This window comes from Halichoerus grypus, chromosome 4 (assembly GCF_964656455.1).
Source record: "Halichoerus grypus chromosome 4, mHalGry1.hap1.1, whole genome shotgun sequence".
Lineage (NCBI taxonomy): Eukaryota > Metazoa > Chordata > Mammalia > Carnivora > Phocidae > Halichoerus > Halichoerus grypus.
Genome location: NC_135715.1, coordinates 2359636 through 2380370, shown reverse-complemented (window position 1 = coordinate 2380370; position 20735 = coordinate 2359636). Strand labels below are relative to the sequence as shown.

The following is a 20735-nucleotide window of genomic DNA, read 5'->3' as shown; positions in this document are numbered from 1 at the left end:
CAGCGTGAACTACCTTAATTACACGTACATAAAATGATCATATACTTAGTTTCTGAAATCTACTATTGATACGACAATAGTAAACTAAGTGTTTAGCTGGGTGAGTTTTTTAATTTTCAGGGACTGCCCCAAGTGCCGTCATCCAGAAAGGTCTACTCTTTCAAGAATGTGAACACAGGGGCGCCTGGGTGGCTCAGTCGTTGGGCGTCTGCCTTCAGCTCAGGTCATGATCCCAGGGTCCTGGGATCGAGCCCCGCGTCAGGCTCCCTGCTCGGCCAGGAGCCTGCTTCTCCCTCTCCCACTCCCCCTGCTTGTGTTCCCTCTCTCGCTGTGTCTCTGTCAAATAAATTAAAAAAAAAAATCTTAAAAAAAAAAGTGAACAGAGTAATAGGTAGCCACATGAAAAAAAAAACACATCTAATTCTTCAACATTTGGAAAAATGAAGACCTAGAACATATGCAAAGTTTATAAAATGATCACTTCTATACAGAAATATGGAGCTGCTCTCCAAAATCAGAGAACACAGAACTAAGCTGACGGTAAAGAGGACTCTTTAGATCAGAGAATGATGAAGAACAGCACACGCATTTTTAGATGGCATTCACGATCATAAACTTCACTAAGGAAAACAGAGAAGCTTAGGGAGCAGCCAACATTCTCAAGTCACGAAAGAGAAGAATTTCCGAAATATACTCAGTGCCTTCACTTTCCATTCAGAAACAGAACATCAGACTAGACTTAGGGTAGAATAGCAAGTTTACTGTTTTCCCAAGGAAATACAGCGTTAGAGAAAAATAAGCAACAAATTGGGGCCGACATCCGGAGATTCTGGAGACGGCCAGCGCTTGAGTGGGGGTGTGTGCTGAGACCTGAGACCAGAAGGCAAGGTCTCCCCACAACAACGCAGTCGAACACTCGCACCTCATGAGGTATTATCTTCAAAACTAAACAGAAGGACCGCGGCCAACTCATGCTCCCCACGTGTGGACCAAACAGGGAAGAAGGATCAGTCACAGCTCAGACTGAACGGATGCTGGTTCCACACATACCTTTGCAGGACGAGAAGTCAGAGGGATCCAAAAGGGAGATCAAAACATTCTAGAAGATGTAGGGGCAAAATCTGGGACGTAAGATGACTGTGGAAGAATTAATTGGGAGCTAATAACTTTGGCACTGTCCCTACAGGATTATCAGAAATGGGGACACATGCTATCTTCTCTCTGCTCCCAGTAAGCTACAGATTTCAACGTGAGCAGACCCTTGAACAAGGGGGGGCGGGGATACCAACCCTTGTGCAGTCGTAAGCCCACATGTAACTTCTGACTCCCCAAAACTTTACCACTGAGAGCCTACTGTTGTCCAGAAGAAGCTTTACTGATTACACAGTTGATTAACGTATATTTTGTACGTTATATGTATTATATACTGTATTCTTACCATAAAGTAAGCCAGAGGAAAAAGTGTTATTAAGGAAATCATAAAGAAAATACATTTACAGTATGTACGTATTTATAAAACCCCAGGTATGAACGGACACGCACGGTTCAGGCCCCCGTTGTTCAAGGCTCAGCTGTACACTCCTTCCCTTGTCACTAAGCACTGAACGTACACAACACAGTTTGTACTCCTCTCGAGCCAAGGATCTCTGAACACCTGATTCACTCACACACCAATGGGAACCCCACTCACGTTCCTTCAGCCCTCCATCGTCTACCCTGACAAACGTCCGACTCCCTAACTGCTCTGCTTACACGGAAACACGGCCAAGTGGCTGGCGGCCCCGCTGCAGAGCGCACGGACAGGACAGCTGGGGCGCACTGATCCCGGGGCCGGCGCTTTCCCTGCAGAGGCCTAGACGCTACGGACTGCAGGCTCTCAGGCCACTCCCGCTCACGACTCAGGTCCGTCCTCTCGGCCTGGAAGCGGCCGCGGACGACATGTAAACCATACAGCATGGCGAGCTTCTAGTGAAATTTCACTCATGGACATTAAAATGAGAATTTCATGTAATTTTAACTTGTCATAAAATAATCATTCTTCTTTTGATTTTTGTTCAACCATTTAAAAGCGTACAAATCATTCTTAGGTTATGGGCCATACAAAAACCAGCAGCAGACTAGATCTGCAGAGTCACATATAACCAGATGATACTGCTAACTAGTCCTCTAGTTTTGTAAAACTATCTGTCCATGGGTTCCTCAAAGCTGTCTTTCCAGAAATTTTATGTACTACTCAATTCAAACAAATGACTTTTAAAAACTTGCCAAGTCGGTTAAATTGCAGAATGTTAAGTACCAAGAAAAATATCTAGAGGGAAACTGCAAGCCCCGAGAGCAGGTGGAAAGAAACAAGACGGTCGTCCCTATTCCACTTGGGTGTTTTCTGTTAAAAGTCCTGGTGTCCTACAATCAGGCAATGTGCTTACAACGAGGGAGGTGAAAACAGCCTTTACAAGTCTAAATCCCTCAAGCCACTTTCTCACTTTCACAGGGTCCCCTCTGTTCAGTAAGCAGAGGGGACTTTCACACGTGCTAGAGAGGCTGAAAATCACCCGGGTTTCCACATCAAGGACTAGAATAAAGAATCATTACATGGAATTGTTCTTGAAACCTGAACCTTTAACAAAAGAGGCTCAGGTCTTTCAATCAATCCTTTTTCTGACTCATTCGAGCATGTTTCAATTTTGATGTTGTAAGAGCTGAAACAGTGATCCTGGTGAAAATGCACCATCAATTTATTAAATCTTTAAACTTTTGTGTTCCAAGTTGAAATAGAAACTAAAGCTAAGCTCCCTCCCTTAGCTTCTTTTTTTTTTTTCCTCCCTTAGCTTCCTGACAGTCAGGGGCTGTGACTGTGAACTGGAAGGGGGCAGGACGGCTCCCCATCCCTGTGCCGCACTGGGTCTGGAACAGTACTTTTTACTTTATTTATTTTAGAGAGAGGAAGACAGAGTGTGTGTGAGCAGGGGGAGGGGCAGGAGAGACAGAATCCCAAGCAGATGCGCGCCCCACCCCCCCCCCCCGAGTGTGGAGCCCTTGTGGGGCTCGGAGCTCGATCTCATGACCTGAGCCACAGTACTTTTTAAAGAGCCGAGCCTTCACCCTTCAGTCTGCAGACGCTCGCTTAGGGCGTGCGGGGCGGGGCAGCACCACACTCATTGCTGAGCTCAGGTATGGTGCTGGGACAAACGTCAGTCTCAACTGCAGTCTACACACACTAGTCCAAAGGGAAAGTTCTAAAGTATCTAGAAGAAATTATTCAAAAATACTCTCAAAACCTGTATTTTACATGAAAACTGGGGTAGTAATGGCAGCATACACATTATTTTTAGCCAAATCTTTTAAAAAAATGTATACTCTTGAATTTAGCATCTTCAGTGTGATGCACCTGGGTGAACGCAGACTATGTGTGAAATTCACCTCTGTCCATTTCGGAAGACGAGAACCTCGTGGATGCGCTGTGAGGTCGTTTCTAAAAGCTCTCCATTCACCCGCTCTGATATCCAGCTGAAAAATCTTTGAAACTGGGCAGAGATTTTAAAAATTAGACAACCATCAACTTGATGTTCAAATTGGGTCTAGTTTGTTGAACTTTCAAAGTCAACTGTCTTAAAAAAAAAAAAAAAAGAGCTGACACGATCAGATTGGGGGGGGGGGGTTACTCTGCCGCCAGCGCAGCCACCTGCGGGTTCTAGCGCCTGTGACCCCGAGACTGAGAGTGATCTCGGAGCAGGCCGCCCATGTCGTCTCGGGGGCCTAGGATTCTCTCCAAAGTGCAATATGGAAAAACGGAAGACAGCGAATAACCGTCACTGTGAATTATTTCTTCCGCTGAATAACTGGCAAAGAAACTTATTTTTTTAAGCTTTACTAAAGCTAACGTGTAAACACTGGGATACTGTGTTTTCTGCAGTGAAGTTCTGGACAGAATATTAAAATGTCTTGTACCAAGGGACCCCTCCCCAAAGCACTTGTGTGGCCAGCTAGTCCTCTGTCTATTTTCCACTTACAGTGTCACGCCCCCGGAACAGACGAGAAGCCGTTCTAGTAGGAACCGTTTTTTCTTTAATTTGAAAAACCACGGATCAGGCAATCACTGAAATATAATGTTTAGCATCTGAGCTGTCACATCTCCTTCAGGATGCTCTCTTTTTGTTAATGCCATGTGACAATAAAAAGATAACCACAATTTTTATATAAATAATATTTCTGTTAAAATTCTGATCTCAACTTAACTATTGTTAGTTACAAATAAAAGGTAGATATCATAAATTAGGGTAAGCAAAGCATGCAAATCTAAAGAATCTATATCTGAATTCCTAGATTAGCATTAAAACCAATCACCGCAACAAATACCTCAACAGTATGCCTCGTGTGGAGAAAGGAAGCCATACTGAGCATTCAATGCCACAACCGTAAGGTTCGGAGAGGCACCTGTGGCAGTTCTCAGCAGTTTCTATATGGAATGCTCCCCCTTTCTAGGATTACTTGAAAAAATCAAGTCAATTCGAATTACGTAGCTGTAAGACATTGACACGTGTAGGTTTTACAGATTCAGAATCTTCTCTGTGATTTAAAACGGGCAATGGTTCATGACACAGGACACTGAAATAATAAGGGATCACATATTCGCAGGCAACATCTGCATTAAAAATACATAGACACACATGGGTGCAGAGGCACGGTTAGGGCGCGGGCCACCGTCACGGGACCGCCGGGACCGGGGGGCCGGCTCCACAACGCTGCCTTCCAACCTCCTGCAGCCACTTTCAGCATGAAGCCCATTTAAATATGTCAATACTTCAACAAAAGTTTAACAGTATGGACTAAAAACCATTCACTCACGATTCTGGTTACTTTAAAATTTGGTATGCTGTATCTCAAATACATTAGTAACTATTCCTAGATGGAAATAAGCAAATACATGGAATCGTTAAAAAAAAAAAAAGATTAAAAAAAACATCACTAAATGTCCATTTGTACAGACAACATTAGCAAACATCTAAGATTTCTTCAGTAAAAGAAAAACACGTGTATTTTTAACCCTTTGGTATCCAAACTCTTAAATTATGAAGACTTTCTTAAATACAGTCTTCAGATAACAAGAGGAAGAAACTATTTTTTAAAGTATTTACCTGAATAAATTTGGTGCCAAGTTTTCATTTCAAGGTCAACATCACTGAGGGTAGTTTTACATTGCAACCGAACCCCAACCATGTTTGCATACGTTAAACAGAAGAGTGTCATTCAGAGAGGCTGATAAAAGGCTTCATGTGCTCCCACTATAATTTAGCAGAGGAAAAAGATATTTGGATTTGGAAATCATTGGCTATTTGAAAGCACTATTTAGAAAAGCGGTGATTAAACAATTATCCAAGTCTACGCTATTCAAGGTGTTACGAAACTAATCAAAATTCTAAACTAAGTGTGTCCACAGCTTTAGGGGGCTGGCTGTCCACCTCTGCTCCTGTCAGCAGGCAGAAAGAGCTTCAGCGCTATGTCGGGAAGTATCTCGTCCACCAGGCCAGCAGCTCTTCAATACAACGGGAAAAGAGCCAGCCACCAGCAAGATCGGACAAGCGTGCCGGAGTGACACCGAGGTACGGGCGGCGAGACTAGGTGGGAACGCAGAGGGTCCAAAATCAGAAACTAATTCAGAGTTACAACTCTAACAAATTTCACAGACTTTTATTCTTAGGGGCAAATACGTGAACCAATGAAAAGAAACCACAAATTTCAAACATGAATGAATGAATGGTTACCAGAGTGTGGGCTAGATTTTGCCTCGGGCAGGAGCTGCGAACAAACTCCCAACAGCAATATGACACATCCTTGTGGCACGTAGGTGCCCTAAAGGGAATTCTGCTTCCAGAGAGGGCTCTCTGGGTAAGCGCACAAGGCTGGGTCATAAATGTGACCACCAATGACGAACCAAACTAAACCAACTCAATTTCAATTAAGAATGTCTCAAAGTTCAGTAGTGTAGATGCTTTTGCAAAATGAAAACAAAGTCTATTAAGATCACATTTTAGACTTTTGTGACTATAGCCAACTGTGCCTGTTTTCTAAATTAGGCAGAAGGATTTTTTTAGAGTGAGTCACTGAACTTGCTTACATAAGGCTATTTATTGATGCTTCTCCAGTTATCTGATGACTGCAGTTAAGTCCTTCCCGGGATCAGAATAGGCCAGTGGGAATATACACAGCCCCTTTGAAGATCCGGGTGCCACGGAATCAGTGGCTTCCACAGAAATGCTCTCCTATCGGAAGCTACGAGACTCTGCCATGACCTCCTTAAACACTAACACCCGTGTGGCAGGGCACAAAATGGGCCAGCAAATCTGCCTGAAGTCCCAGCAACTGTAGTTTCACTCTAAATCCCACTGAGTCCCTGTATTTCTACTCAGAGGCATAAAAAAGGCTATTTCAATATCTGGTTGATACGGAAACGTTCACTTTACCTCTCAAGAAAACAAAGTAACCCAAATTAATTGGTGCCCAAATAGTGAAAGTAAAGACAATCCAAGGCTTGAAATCTGCAGTTTACAATGTCAGTAGTTAAAAGGTCTTAACTTTCAGCAGATAGTCAGCAAGTTTTCTTGCTTTCTCCAAAACCACAGAAGACTTCATCTTACATTGCTACTTATTTGATCATCAAAAAGAACAAAGAGGCAATGGCAGTTTGCAGGCTCGTCTGTGCCCCTCCTCCGATGCAAAGCCCTCAGAGCGGGCAGCAATCGGTACTGGCCGCAGTGACAGACGGAACCGTCCCACAAGCAAACGAAGGACGGGGACAACCTCACTTTTGAGAAGTCCGTACCTGATGCGCTGGAGAAAAATGGGAACGAGAAGAGTCTGCAGAGGTTCGGGAGATTTAAAGTATGCAAACATTGAACCTGGTCACAGAATTACCACTTAATCCTACGTATTTTTACTTTTGGATGTAAACAATGGCAAATGATAATGACCATCATATAAGCCAGAAACAAAACCTCACGAGAAAAAGAAAACTTGGCACCAAAACTCAAGATGTAAAATAAGAGAAGGAAAAAAAAAACTCCATCAACATACTCACGTGTGGTGCTAGAAAATGTTACACACGGTGCCCAGCGGCTGACATGCGTTATCGTACAGACGCGGCCTATATTGGCAAGTGAGTTACACAACAAACCACTCTAGCCACAGACGCGGGGTACGCTTGCCCTCATCATTATCTACCCAGTGACCAAAAAAGCAGCAACTTAAGATTTTGGCCACTTTATGCAGCTGATACATAAAAAAAAAAAAAAAAAAAGTAGGAATTAATAACAAAATTAATAATCACCACCAAGTGTGACAAAATACTGATACGAGACAGCTTTCAATCTCTTCACAGGAAAAGGAAAGGTTCATATTATAGCATGTAATATGAAGAATTAATAATCTGGCCCATTGTGAACTAGAAAAAACACAAATCACTTTAGGTAAGTAAATTAATACTGTGTCCCTCAATCCTCTTAAAAAAACAAAACAGAACAAAAAGGCATTTTATTTGCTAGGACTACTCTTTACCATGTGAGTAGTACAAGTAAAACAGATCTAAGTACCATAATTTGGGGGACTCAAACTATCATCTGTTGGTAGGCTAAAAGTGTTAAACTATAAAAATGTGCAGAACAGACATCAAAAAGCAATTTACAAATCAGCTTCCCAGAAAAACTGGCAATTTCTCCAGATGTTAAAACTAAATAACCACATATACAATTGATTCTTTGTGCTCTGTCTCCAGGCCAAAGACTCAGAATTTTAAGACTTGCTTTAGGCTAGGTAGCTCGGGCTAAATACTTCTTCTAAAAAACATCTCAAGGTTCAGGCAAGGGAAATCACCATAATGCAGGGTCTCGAGGGAGTGGCTCTTATACTGAGAAGGAAAAACAGCCTGGCACTCGAGGCCAGGCTCAGTCACACTTGGTGGGAAAGAGACACTCGAGGGTCCTGTAACCAAGGACAGAATTGTAAACAAAAGATTCTCATTTTAGAAAGACACCTATTAAAAAAAGGATATAGAGATAAATATTTATTGGCTCAAAGGATTAAGCTATTCATTGAAACGAAGAGAACTAACATCTTAGTAATAAAATGTTCAGGGTCAATTAGACTATTGTTTAGAAAAATAAGTCATTAAAAAGGTCAACTTCTAATTATTATTTCAATAAATGACAAGCAATGTAATCATTGATTTTATATGACTCTGTATTTCATAATCAAAGCTTCTGTTATTAAAATAAAGATTTGAGTTTTTAATCTAAACACAGCTAAAAAAATGCACATATAACTTCACTTTGAAGCAAGCCATTGAGAATCATCTCAAATTATATAATATATATTCGTATTATCCATTGTTTTTACATTACCTGAAGTCATAACTATATGAAGTCACAAGGTACCCTGCAATGTAATAGTTAATACAGGGCATATTTACAGTACTAAATTTCTATGGAAAAGATCCAAGCCCAAACTAACGACTTATCTTAATGACATAATACTTAAATGAAACAGAAGCTAAGATCCTAGGAGCCAAATGACAGCCCCTGGTATTAGGCCTTGCAGTAATTAATCTATATGGTTTTGCTATCCAGGATCTATTTTCAATAAATTTATTATAACACAGAGTCAAAACAATGAAGTGGAAACCAAAGGGTTAAACTAGGTTAGTTTTGTGGGTTTATTTCTCCCAAAGTCTAGATTTTCACATTTCCAATTAGAACAAAGTGGTTTGTAATTAATTTTTATGAAATATTCAAGACACTCAAAACAAAAAAGCTAACATTATAGTTATTTTGGTTATTACAGCTCTATAGCTTACACTCAACATTTAGGGGTGAAAACCGCATCCATTTTGTTAATGCTGTGAACTGCAGAAGAAAAATTTTTACAATATAAATCTTTCAGAGAAAGTTAATACAAATGAATTTAATACCTAAAATAAATGTTTAATGCCATGGCTAGCTAATGAGTTTTGCATATAAGACCACATCTTTAAATTAATACACTTCAATATTAATACTGTTCTATCAAGCCACGAACAAACTAGCTCAGGGAAACTGGACCAGAACAAGATTACAATAATGTCACCGGTATCAAGAGCTCAGAGGGAGTCTAAGTCTTTAATGTATATGGTTATAAATCATTAAAAGTCAGAATATGCTTTAAAACATAATGTTCTCGCATCTGCTAAAAGATGAGAAAATCACCACTTAGAAAAGCTAGCTGTCTGTCAGGATCTGGGGGCCAGGGAGGCCTGAAAAGATGTTCTAATCCAATCCAAGGCCTCATTTCAAAATGAACACTGGCAAAGTAAGTCTGACGACTTGCCCGTGGTGACACAACTAGTTAGTGGCCAAGTCAACAATGCCAGGTTCCAAACGGAACGAGCTCACGGCTCTGTCCACCCTCACACGCCGTCATGGCAACAGCCCGCAGCGGCTCCCTCCGCTAGCTGTCAACCCCCACGGGAGCCTGCCCACTAACGCCACCTGATCTACCGAGCAGAGCTGCGCTCACGGAGACACCACCTGAGGACTGCTGCCTGCTCTCAGTACACGCTGCCCGTCAGCACGGTGCCCTGACTGCATGTCGGCAGGACGGATAAGCGAAGGCACTTACTCGATGTGGGCCCCGTTGGCCACCAGGGCACTGACGCAGTCCAGGCTCCCAGAGCGAGCCGCCTTGTGAATGGGGGTCTCGCCCTCACAGTCCTGAAACAACAGAAGGCGCACACGACAGATCAGATCCGACAGGACTCGCACATTGCCAAGCAACATAACAGACACACACCGTGCACCTCGTTCGTCCCGGAGACCAAACACCACGGCGAGTCAGAGCTGACGAACACACACGACTGTGGCCAGAGACGCGGGAGGGAAAAGAGAAGTCGGCCACGGAACGGGCACGTTCTCCTGAATTCCTGGGCCGAGAGCAGAGTCGTGGGGCGTCTCCGGCAGGGAGCAGGGACAGCACACACACTCACACGGACGTCGGGAATCATTTTATGCTGGAGCTCAGCACAAATGCGCTGTAGATAAAACCCAGAACAATTACCCTGTAACAGGTGAAAAAGAAAAAAGGAACCAAGGCCAAGGTACAGCACACACCATCCAGCGTCTGGTCTACCCAAGAGTGCCCACATCCGCCGCAGGGCGGGCCTGAGCGGAGACACTGCCCGTGCCCCCCTGCACCTCGAATCTCAATTATGAGCGCACTTCAGAATAGGAGGGTAGAGGTTAAAGGGCCAGGAATGATGAGGAGAGGACCCGGGGCCACACACAGCCAGCTTCACCCACAGACCCTGAGAAAAGGCTGCATCAGAGCGGGATTCACGCTTCAGAATAATGCTGGAAAAGGCAGAGAAAGCGAGCCGACGCTGGGAAGGACAGTGAAGAAGATGAATTAGTTTGCAGACTATGAATGGGACAAAATCTGAAATACGCTTCCATTCATGGGCTCTCTGGTTCCTAAGAGGGAAAGAAAGATGCAGCAATCAAGAGGAGCAAGCCGTTTCTGTTTGAAACCCCGAGGCAGGACCTCCCGCCTGGCCCAGCAGCACCGTTCGGAGTCATCGCGCCTCCCCGTCCCTGGCAGCAGAGCGCTCCCCGTAACAAAGGGAGGGGCGGCGGCGCACTGTGCGCGGCACCCCGAGGACGGTTCATTCATAAACCAGGACACAGCCGAGCTCCTGCCCCCGCGCACCTGAGCTCACAGACAGATCCCAGGGCGCAGGCCCAAGTGAAGAGTGCTCGCTGCTTCTACAGCAACATGTAACCTCAAAGACTCCAGCGTGCAGCGCAGAGAAAAGTGTGACCACTGACTGAAAGTGAGCTCAGAGGTGATGTAAAGTTCTACACAGAATAAGCCCATTTCTGAAGAAAGAAACACAGAATTCCATGTGGCCACCCAGGGAGCCATCTAGTGAACTCCGATTCTGTTTTTTTTTTAAGATTTTATTTATATATTTGAGAGAGAGAGAGAGAGAATGAGAGAGAGAGCACATGAGAGGGGGGAGGGTCAGAGGGACAAGCAGACTCCCCGCTGAGCTGGGAGCCCGACGTGGGACCCGATCCCGGGACTCCAGGATCATGACCTGAGATGAAGGCAGTCGCTTAACCAACTGAGCCACCCAGGCGCCCCAGATTCTTTTATTTTTTAATGATTATTTATCTATTAGAGAGAGGGTGAAAGAGAGAGCATGAGCAGCGGGGAGCAGCAGAGGGAGAAGCAGACTCCCCGCTGAGCAGGGAGCCCCACGTGGGGCTCGATCCCAGGACCCCAGGATCATGACCTGAGCCGAAGGCAGACGCCTAACAACTGAGCCACCCTGGAACAAGGAGAAATAGTCAAAGTCTGCTCTATCACTTCAAGAAGATGATGGGACAGTAACAGAGGACAGAGGAGGAAGCAAAACCAGCTCCTATGTGCGTCCTCCAAGGAGAACAGCTTCGGGCTGGAGGGGAGAACCAACGCTGAAGAACACGCAGCCCAGATGTAAGATGTAAGATGAGGAGCCATTTCAATTACGTCTCAAGCTCAGACAAGTCACATTCCAAAAATATCAACTATTTTGTAGTATGATTCCAGAACTATTGTGGGCAAACTGAGTAATAAGGGAAAGTGGGAGCAGCGCCACAAGTCTGAAGATGGACAAGTCACCGTGAATGGCAAATACAGAAAAGTCTAGTTCTAATCTGGCTACAAGAAACTAGAGGTGGTACCAAATGTCACCAAAATTCTAGAATTCTAGACCGGTAGTAAAGAGATGACTTGTAAATCCCGGCAGAACGTGATGCCCGTGGGTCGTGGCCACAGACCGGCTGAGAATAAATCACCTGGAGACGGACTTCCTTCTCTGTGGGTAAACAGAGGCTCCAAACGGCCCCTCACGCCAGGTCTGTAGACTGCAAACACAGTCTCTGTTAGACTTGAGGACAATGAACTGATGACAGTTAGGAATTAATATGCCAAAAAATCGAGACTAGAAGGTGGGTGGAAACTGGAGCAGGAGCAGAAAGGCCGCGGCAGGTCCAGAAAAACGGCAGGCACACAGACGGGCTTAGGAAATCCTGGATCTGGTTCTCTAAGAGTTTACGTGGGGGATGAGAAACTGTCCACTGGGGGGGAGCTAACACAAGGGCTGCCGTGCCCTCCGAGGTCGGGGGTGCCTGTCCCAGCAGGCCGGCCGCCACTCCCCACACAAGGCGGCAGCCGAGACCCTGTCAGCAACCATGCCAGGAGGCCCAGGGATGCCGGGTGACAGCCTCGGACACGAGAGGGCTTGGGGGGCCGCGAGGGGGGCCCAGCAGCCCCTGGTCCAGGGCAGAGGCTGGGCTGCTGTCCGACGGTATGTGGAAAAGAGCTTCTAGACTTAAACGGTCTGAAAGGCAGCGGGGGACCACCTCTTTCGACCTCTGTAAATCAGATGCTACGTGAGAACTGAATGAAAACCACCAGAAGGGCGCCTGGGGGGCTCAGGGAGGAGTCTGCTTCTCCCTCTGCTCCCCCCCACCCCCGCTCGTACGCTCTCTCAAATAAATAAATAAATAAAATCTTAAAAAAAAAAAAAAAGGAAAACGAACAAAATATCTATACCGAAGTTCCATATTAGTCCTTAATCACTCCCATTCGTGGATTATCCGTATCTCATTAACAAGGGCATTGAACACAAGAACTTGCCCCAGGCCAGGGAGCGGCACAGGGGAGGTGGAGCGTGGCACCCCTGGGTCCCGGGCGTTCTGCCAGGACAACAGGGCAGAGAGAAGGCAGCACCAGGAACGGGCAGGTGGGGACAAGCAGGCCTGGGGCAGTAATGGCGGGGGCTGCGTGGCCCCTGAACACACGGATCAAAGCGACACGCACCGTCACTCCCCTGACCCCCGTTCTAAACCACTGCCACAAACACCTGTCCTCGCTTCCTGCCTTGTAGGTGGCCAGCTGAGTGACCTGTGAGGGAGGGGCCTGGTTATCAGCAAGGGATGAATCTTGGGAAAGACAGCAAAGCAGAGAGGAAATAAAAACTGTTTTGCACATAGTAGGCCCTTGAGGATTCTTAATAGAAAAAGCAAATAAAAACAGGAGAAAGGGAAAAGAGGAAAGAAGGAAGGCATAAAGGCATCCCTACAGAGCCCCAGGCACAAGCCCCTAGACGAATCCACCCTCAGGGCAGGGTCTCCGCCCGGGACCCCTCTGGCCAGACTATCCCGAGTCCTCTACACCCACACACGTGTCCACACAAGAGTCCCCAGGAAGCGAAACTCTCTCCCTGAGGTTTTCTTCGAGGAAGTGAAAGGAATAGTGAAAACACCCCGAGAAGCTGACGTGCCCGCCCGCGCTTGCACACCCCCCCCCCCCCCCCCCCGCTCCTCATCCGCAATCGGTCAGAGGGCGCGAACTCACGCTGGTCCGCCTGCTAGTGCTGGAGAGCTGCCCCAACGGCCCCGACGAGGCCACAGCCATCCTTCTGCTAGTGTGGGTGTGTCTCAGCGCTTCGTGCGGCAAGGAAGCCGAGGCCGCTGTGGGCAGGGGAGCCGGGAAACCTGGGCTCCAGGCCAGACTCCTTCAGTTACCAGCTGTGACGTGGGCAAGCCACCTCGGATTGCCGTGGATCCCGGTAAGTCACGTAACAGGTGAAAGCGCTCTCTAAACAGAACGCACCGCTCCGTGAAGGGCCTATTATCCACAAATAACTCCATACACGTAAATCCCCGTTAACCCCGAGGTTAACCTATCAAACTCTAATTAAGGCCCCCATTTAAAATTCAACACCATGTAATTATAACTGGAAAAAGAAAATAAAAACCAAGTTAATCATCGGCACTCCCTTACCGGTTTGTTAATGCTGGCTCCTGCTTGAATCAACCAGATGAGGCACTGGGGGTGGCCCCCAAAAGCAGCGATGTGCGCTGGGGTCTGTGCGTAGCGCGTAGTGGAGACGTCCAGCGTGGCTCCAGCTCTCACCAACTGGATGAGGCACTCCAACTTTGAAAACGGCAGAAGGGGGATGACACACGTGTAAGTTTCATATGTTTTTACATGTTACACAAACAATTTCAATTCTGTGACGTAGATAAGTGGCATTTTTTGTTGCCCAGCTTTTTTTCTGTTTAAGGGAACAATAGAAGTCATTCCTTCGCAATACAAATTTTAAAAAAGCTTAAAAAGAGGGGCCCCTGGGTGGCTCAGTCGTTAAGCGTCTGCCTTCGGCTCAGGTCATGAACCCAGGGTCCTGGGATCGAGCCCCGCATCGGGCTCCTTGCTCAGCGGGAAGCCTGCTTCTCCCTCTCCCACTCCCCCTGCTTGTGTTCCCTCTCTCGCTGTCTCTCTCTGTCAAATAAATAAATAAAATCTTAAAAAAAAAATAAAAACCTTAAAGAGTATTTTTCCTTATCCTGGTTTTAAAAAAAAATCTGTTACACAGGAATAGAAAGTCAAAAACATTGATGCCACACAAATTTAAACATTCTGTTTTTCCTACAACTGAAAAAGCCAAAATCAGTAAAGACTGCGATACTCAAAGACTTCTACCGCAGCTGGGTCTTGCCACCTTCACACGCCATGCTACAGAACAAAGCCAGTGACCGGCTGTTGAAAGGAGGTGCAGCCACAGCGAACGCTCCATAGGGCGTTTTCTGCTCTGCACGAGGGCACCCTGCGCACCCTCCCACAGGCCGCATTCGAGGAAAGCTCAGCCGAGGCCTGCCTCCAGTCCCGATGTGCAGTGAGTGTTCACACTGTGCACGTCCCTCCAACCCCTCCCCCCCCCCCCGGGAGGAAAAGGCCTAGGGCACATCCAAGCTCTGGCCTCCCAGGGGCCTGAAAGAGGACCACGCATGTGGCAAGACCACACTTTACAGCCGGGCACCAATTATCATCCCAGCCTCTGGCTGCAGGAGGCTCGTCACACTCCACACATACCCCACAAGTGCCCACCGCGAGCCAGGCGCTGTCCCACAAGGCCTGCTGTCCGCAGACTTACACTGCTCCACCCACATGTCCTCAGATCCTGCTCGGCCCATTTCCCCTCTCGAGGCACAGGGCAGAGTTAGTGGAGAAGCTCCAAGTGCCAATGATCCTCTTCCACAGGACAGAGCTCGGAGGAAGAACAGGCGGCCACACCCCGATGTGACCCCGCATCTCTTATTCTCTGTCAGCAATTTAAGCCTTTCCTTGCTAAGGACAGGTCACTGCGATCCACATTTGTGGGAGATGGACTCTCACGCTGGGAGCACACAGATTTAACACGATCTCGGGCTTCCAGGAACTAGAATCTGGGAGTGACGGCTGATAGAGACACACCTTTGGTGCAATTTTGCATAACGCCGTTATTAACGTACTAGGAGAAAATGAAAGTGCCAATGGTAGTGATAAGGCCAACAGGTTTCAAGTCCAAAAAAAAAATGAAACAAGGATCAAAATCAGTGGGTATGCCAAAAGCTGTTACTTATTAAGATCAAGCAAGAGCTCCCTGGACTTAAATCTGTTACCTGTGGGTTCGCTTTAGGAAACTGGGAGAGATACTGTTCCATACGACAGCTTGTAAAAGCCAAGTGTAACTAGAGATTTTAAATAATGTTTAGTTCTCAAGGAAAAATAAGCCTCATGAAAGGTCAGGTAACGTGCAGAGTTGGCACATTTCTCGGAACGCCAGCCTGAAAGATGGGAATAGTTCATTATGTGTTAAATGCCAACTTGGCTCTTGCCCAGGCCCCAGCACAGGGCAGGCTCACATGCAGATAAAAAGAGGGGAGCTGCTGGCCGGGGGGCAGGGAGGGGTTGAACGGAGATCTTGGAGCCCCACTTCTGGCCTAATTTCCGCCCCAACACTGAAGGAACGAACAGCCTCTGGTTACATCTGGTGCCCAAGGTTGACCTACTACTTATGTTCCACAGTAGAGACTTCCAAAAAGTGAATTCAGGGGGGTTTTGCTTCTTACTGTTTGTACAACATACATAACCCGAGAGGTACCGTGGTAAGCGTGGTAAAGCCTGTGCCAGCTCCTCCTAATCCCGAGAGGTAGCTGGAGGCACCCCTGGGTTGGTAAATACCCTGAATGAACACTGTAATGAGGTTCTAAGCGCCGGACAGAATGCACCAGGCTGTCCTACAATACTGTGTCATGCTCAGCTGGAGGATCGATCAACAGGGAAGCCTTTTCAAAACCAGCTGTCCTTGCCTGGCAGGAGGCTGTCCGTCCCCAAAGCACGGGGGGACGAAGATGCTGAGGACCCGCGCTCTGAGTTACCCACGATCTAAGGGACAAAAACCCCGGAGCCAGGCGCACTGGACAGGGACGCAGAGCTTCGGGGCACGACTGCCTCGGGCGAGGTCCAGCGCAGGCGGGAGAGCGCGTTGCAGGCGCTGGGGTCTCTAAGCCCCGCCCCGCGGTCCCGCCGCCCGCCCACGGCCTCCACCGGCACGAACGGGGCTCTCCGGCTGTTTGGAGCGTGCACGCTTCCCGAGACACCCAGGAGCACCGACTGCTGAATGCAGCGGCAGCAAGAGAGCAACCTGTGCCTGGAAAGACGCGGCACCCGGCTCTGCGAGACCCCTTCTTTCCTCAGCCGCGGCCGTACGGCCTCCCAGGGAGAGCACTGTTCAATGTCCACAGTGTCAGCTGTGAAATGCGGCGGGGACCTCGTTCTAAGACAGACGAGGAGCGCGTTCCCGAATCCTTGGGAAATGGACGGCGGCGTCCTGTCCTTCCCGGATGTCCAGCGCTCCTAAGACGCGGTGGACAAGGGACGCGGCCTGCACAGGAGGGCGCCCCCGACTCCGGCCGCGGGCAAGTCAGCGCGCCGCGGCCGCGAGCCCAGGCCACTCTCCCGCCCGCAGCTCCCCCGCCCTCAGCGCCCGGCCTCGCAGGCCCGCGGCCGCCCAAGGGGCAGCGCCTCCGCCCCGCGAGCCCAGCCCGCCGCAGGCGCCAACTGCCTCCGCTAGGGGCGGCGCGTCCGCGAAGCCGGCGCCGTTTGAAACTTGCGCCGCCGCACATGCGCCCCGGGGCCCCTCGCGGCGCCGTCGCCGCGGGGCCCGCTTCCGCCCCGCGCTCCCGGCACACCCCGCGCCCGCCGCGGGGCCCCGGGCCGCCCGCACCGCCGCACATGCGCCCCGGACCCCTCGCTCGGGGCGCCAGGGCCGTCGACCCCGCTTCCGCCCCGCGCTCCCGGCACTCCCCGCGCCCCCCGCGCCTCAGCCCCCACCCTCCCCGGCCCACCACGGGAGAGCCGCGGAAAATGGCGCCTTAAAGCGCCCGCGCCCACCTTGCCGAAGTGCGCGGCCCAGTGCACGGGCGTCCAGCCGTAGAAGGAGTCCTCGGCGGCCAGGTGGGCGCGCGGCGTCTGCTGCAACAGCGAGCAGAGCGCGGCCAGGTCCCCGTCGCGGCAGGCGCGGTGCAGCGGGAAGCGGAGCGACAGCAGCTCCTCGCTGGAGAAGCCCGCCTCCACGCCTGCGCCCGCTCCTGCCGTCGACATGGTCCGTCACCGGAGAGCTCGGGCTAGCCGACCGAGAGGACGCGCGGTGAGGACCCGAGAGGCCGCCGCCGGAGCACAAAGGAGCGCGAGCGTGGCCGCCTCGTCCCGCCGGCTGCAGAGCGGAGCGGAGCAGAGCGCGCACAGGGGGCGGGGCGGGGGCGGGGCCTACCGCGGGCCGGTCTGAGGCCGGCGCCCGAGGACGCCGGGGGCTGGAGGCGGGGCCTGAAGCGCCGGGGGGCGGGGCCTGGCGGAGCCTTGGTTGGGGCCGGCGCGTGGAGCAGCAGGCCGGCAGGGAGCGGGGGGCGGGGTCTGGGCCGGGGGGAGCCGGCGCTGAGGCGGGGAGCAGGGGGCGGGGCTTGTGCCAGAGGCGGGGCCTAGCTGGGTGGGGCTTGGGGGCCGGCGCCTGGAGCAGGAGGCGGGGCCTGGGCTAGGGACCGGGCCTGGCGGGGCGGGGATGCGACGAACGCCTGGAGCAGGAGGCGGGGCCCGGGGCAGGAGGCGGGGCCCGGGGCAGGAGGCGGGCCGGAGCCCGGGGAATTCCGGGAGCCGGGAGCGGCAGAGGCGGGAGCCGGGAGCGGCAGAGGCGGGCCCCGGGCCGGCGGGTGGGGTCGGCTCTCGGCCGCGTGCCCCGTCCAGACCCCTGCCGCGCAGTGTCCCGACCGGCCCGCGGGGACACTGCCGGCGAGGCCCGAGTCCCCGCCGGGCTCCGTCCTCACGAGGCGCCCGCCTGTCGGGCAAGCTGCAGAAGCAGCCAGCAAAACACTGGAAAATCCTCGGTCAGTGACCGAGAATCATAGTTTTCTTAACAGATTTTCTAATGATAAGACTAATACGTGAAAATCAATAATTTACTATCGAGGAATAACCACTATCAACGTTTATGGGTTATTTCCTTACAGTACTTTTCTTACCATATAGTTTCATTTGTATATATTCTTTTTCCTTATATATATTGCTTTCCTTGTTCTTTCACAGAATTCGGAATCCCAGTAATTCAACTTTAAGTAGGGAACCAGATGTCTGGGAAAATAATGGTGCATTAGATATCAGCTGGCAGCATTAGCTAATAAAACAAGAAGTTGAGCCCCTAATGCCTAACGAAGGGAAATTGTTAATTTATGGTGTAAATGTACAACACAGTCCTCTATTCATACAAGCGTGTTGATGACATGTGAATGCTGCACTTGGGGAGGTGCTCCAGATACAGGAAGTGAGGGAAAGCAGCAAGTTGGGTTCAGGGAGCAATTACTAATGCATGGGAAATGTGAACGAGACAGACTCTGTCTTCTCTCAAGGGGTTTGTAGTCTATTAGATGAGGCAAGAAAGACTATTTCAATAGTTGAAGCAATACCTTTTTCGTTTGGACCAGAAAGGTGGAACTATGCTGTCAACTCATGGCAAGCTTGGTCCACTCCAGAAGTCAACCATTTTTCTTTGCATAGACCATGCTGATTTTAATCTTATTATCTCTGTAAGGTGTATACCCTGGTAATGACTTCCATCCTTCCTAGGAAAGAGGAAGAGGAAAGAGGAATACCCCTTTCCATTTTGCAAAGGACGTGAACATGCCTTGTCATCTGTAATATCGAGGGGGAGGGACTACTCCTCTTTACTGTGCCCCCTGCGGTTGACAAAACTGAGACACAGAGAAGCTGAGCACTTGCACAAGGACAAACTGGGTGCCTGGGGCAGAGCTGAGAATAATAGCCAGACCTAGTTTCCAAACCAGTTAGATTTTTTTACCCTTGGAATTTATTTTGCGTTAAGAGCCTTAAGGCCTAGGAAAATAAAGTAGGTTAGAGTGGCACCATACATAGATGCCATAGACTTCCTGGTTTTCAGAGTTACTAGGACTGTGTATATATTTAAGTAGCTGAAATAGATCAACACAGATACGATGATGGGTCCCTGCATGATAATTGTGGATATGAGAATTATAAGGGCTTCCAAATGCCAGTGTTCTAGTTGGTTGGTCCCAAGTTCTGCCCAACTCATTATTATTACCAGTTATATATTTTCTTCAGGATTCTTGTTTCTAAAAAGCTCTGGGGGAAAAGGGGGGGTGACTAGATTCATCACTCAAGTGCTTCAATTTATTTGACAAAACAACCATAAATATGTGACAAAACATTCTCTCCTTGACTGAACTCTACTCAGGCTCCTCCGAATTTCAGCCAGTCTTAGACTTTTGGACTTGGGTGTTTGTCTCTGCATTGTCCAATTTTAGCAAGACTCCTGCTAACTCGGTTTAGCTACAATTCCCATCCCCCATACCTGATCGTCTTTGATATCTGATCAAGTTCCTCACCCCCCAGGCTCCCCTGGGTGATGTCAGCTCACCCCTGCCTGCCTTCAGCAAGAATCCTGCTGGGTCAGTTTAGCCAGAACTAGCTGGTTCACTGGCCCTGGTGTTTTGTCCTAGTAGCATTTCACCCTCGGTCGCCCACCCAGGGTAAAGAAGTTGCCCATGCTGTACTCAGAGCTGAGTCCGATCTTTCTCCCTACTACAAGGAAAATTGGGGTTCCTGCTCCCACTGCCGCAGTCCCTGAGTATAGTCCACTTTACTATGCTTTAACAAGTCTCACTGAACAGTTTGTTTGTTTTTAAAGATTTTATTTATTTGACAGAGAGAGGGAGAGAGAGAGTGCACAAGCAGGGGGAGTGGCAGGCAGAAGGAGAGGCAGGCTCCCCGCTGAGCAGGGAGCCTGATATCGGGACTCAATCCCAGAACCCTGGGATCATGACCTGAGCCAAAGGCAGACACTTGACCTACTGAGCCACCCAGGCATCGCTGAACAATGTTTTTGAATAATAATCTTTTTCTTTAACATAAGCAAACTTTGGTATTTGAAGATATGATTCAGATACATGGAAGCAGGAAGATTCAAAACTCAATGTATCAAAACGAAATACAACAAAACCCCTCTGCATTGAGGATTGCATTGTGCGAGGAATTGCACAAATGGGGCAGGGCTCAGGTGCAGGCATGTCCCAGTCAGAGACGCACAGAGGTGCCCACACATTGCGTAGACATCAGTAGGGCTGTTTTCACACTTGGAACAGGACACAGTCAAGGCTGAGCCACGGGAGATGAGATTGGAGAAGGTAGGACCCTTGGCCGTGATCGTAGCGGTTAGTACTCTGCGTTGTGGAGAAGGTTGGACCCAGGCTATGCGCCATGGTAAGGAACCACGTGGGACTGGTGAGAGGCTTTGCTGTGGTGCCAGGTGAGGGGTG

General features: G+C 49.1%; 1 protein-coding gene across 1 annotated transcript in view; it reads right to left on the bottom strand.

Moving 5' to 3' along the window:
- ANKRD10 (ankyrin repeat domain 10) overlaps positions 1–17631 on the bottom strand; it is a 32050-nt gene extending 14419 nt beyond the window's left edge. The window contains exons 1-3 of the mRNA XM_036081628.2: positions 17287–17631; positions 13855–14007; positions 9646–9737 (exon numbers count right to left, since the gene is read on the bottom strand). Of these exons, the coding sequence (XP_035937521.1) occupies positions 9646–9737; positions 13855–14007; positions 17287–17496 (455 nt within the window). The 5' untranslated portion in view covers positions 17497–17631. The remainder of the gene's footprint in view (positions 1–9645; positions 9738–13854; positions 14008–17286) is intronic.
- Positions 17632–20735: the final 3104 nt, after the last annotated feature.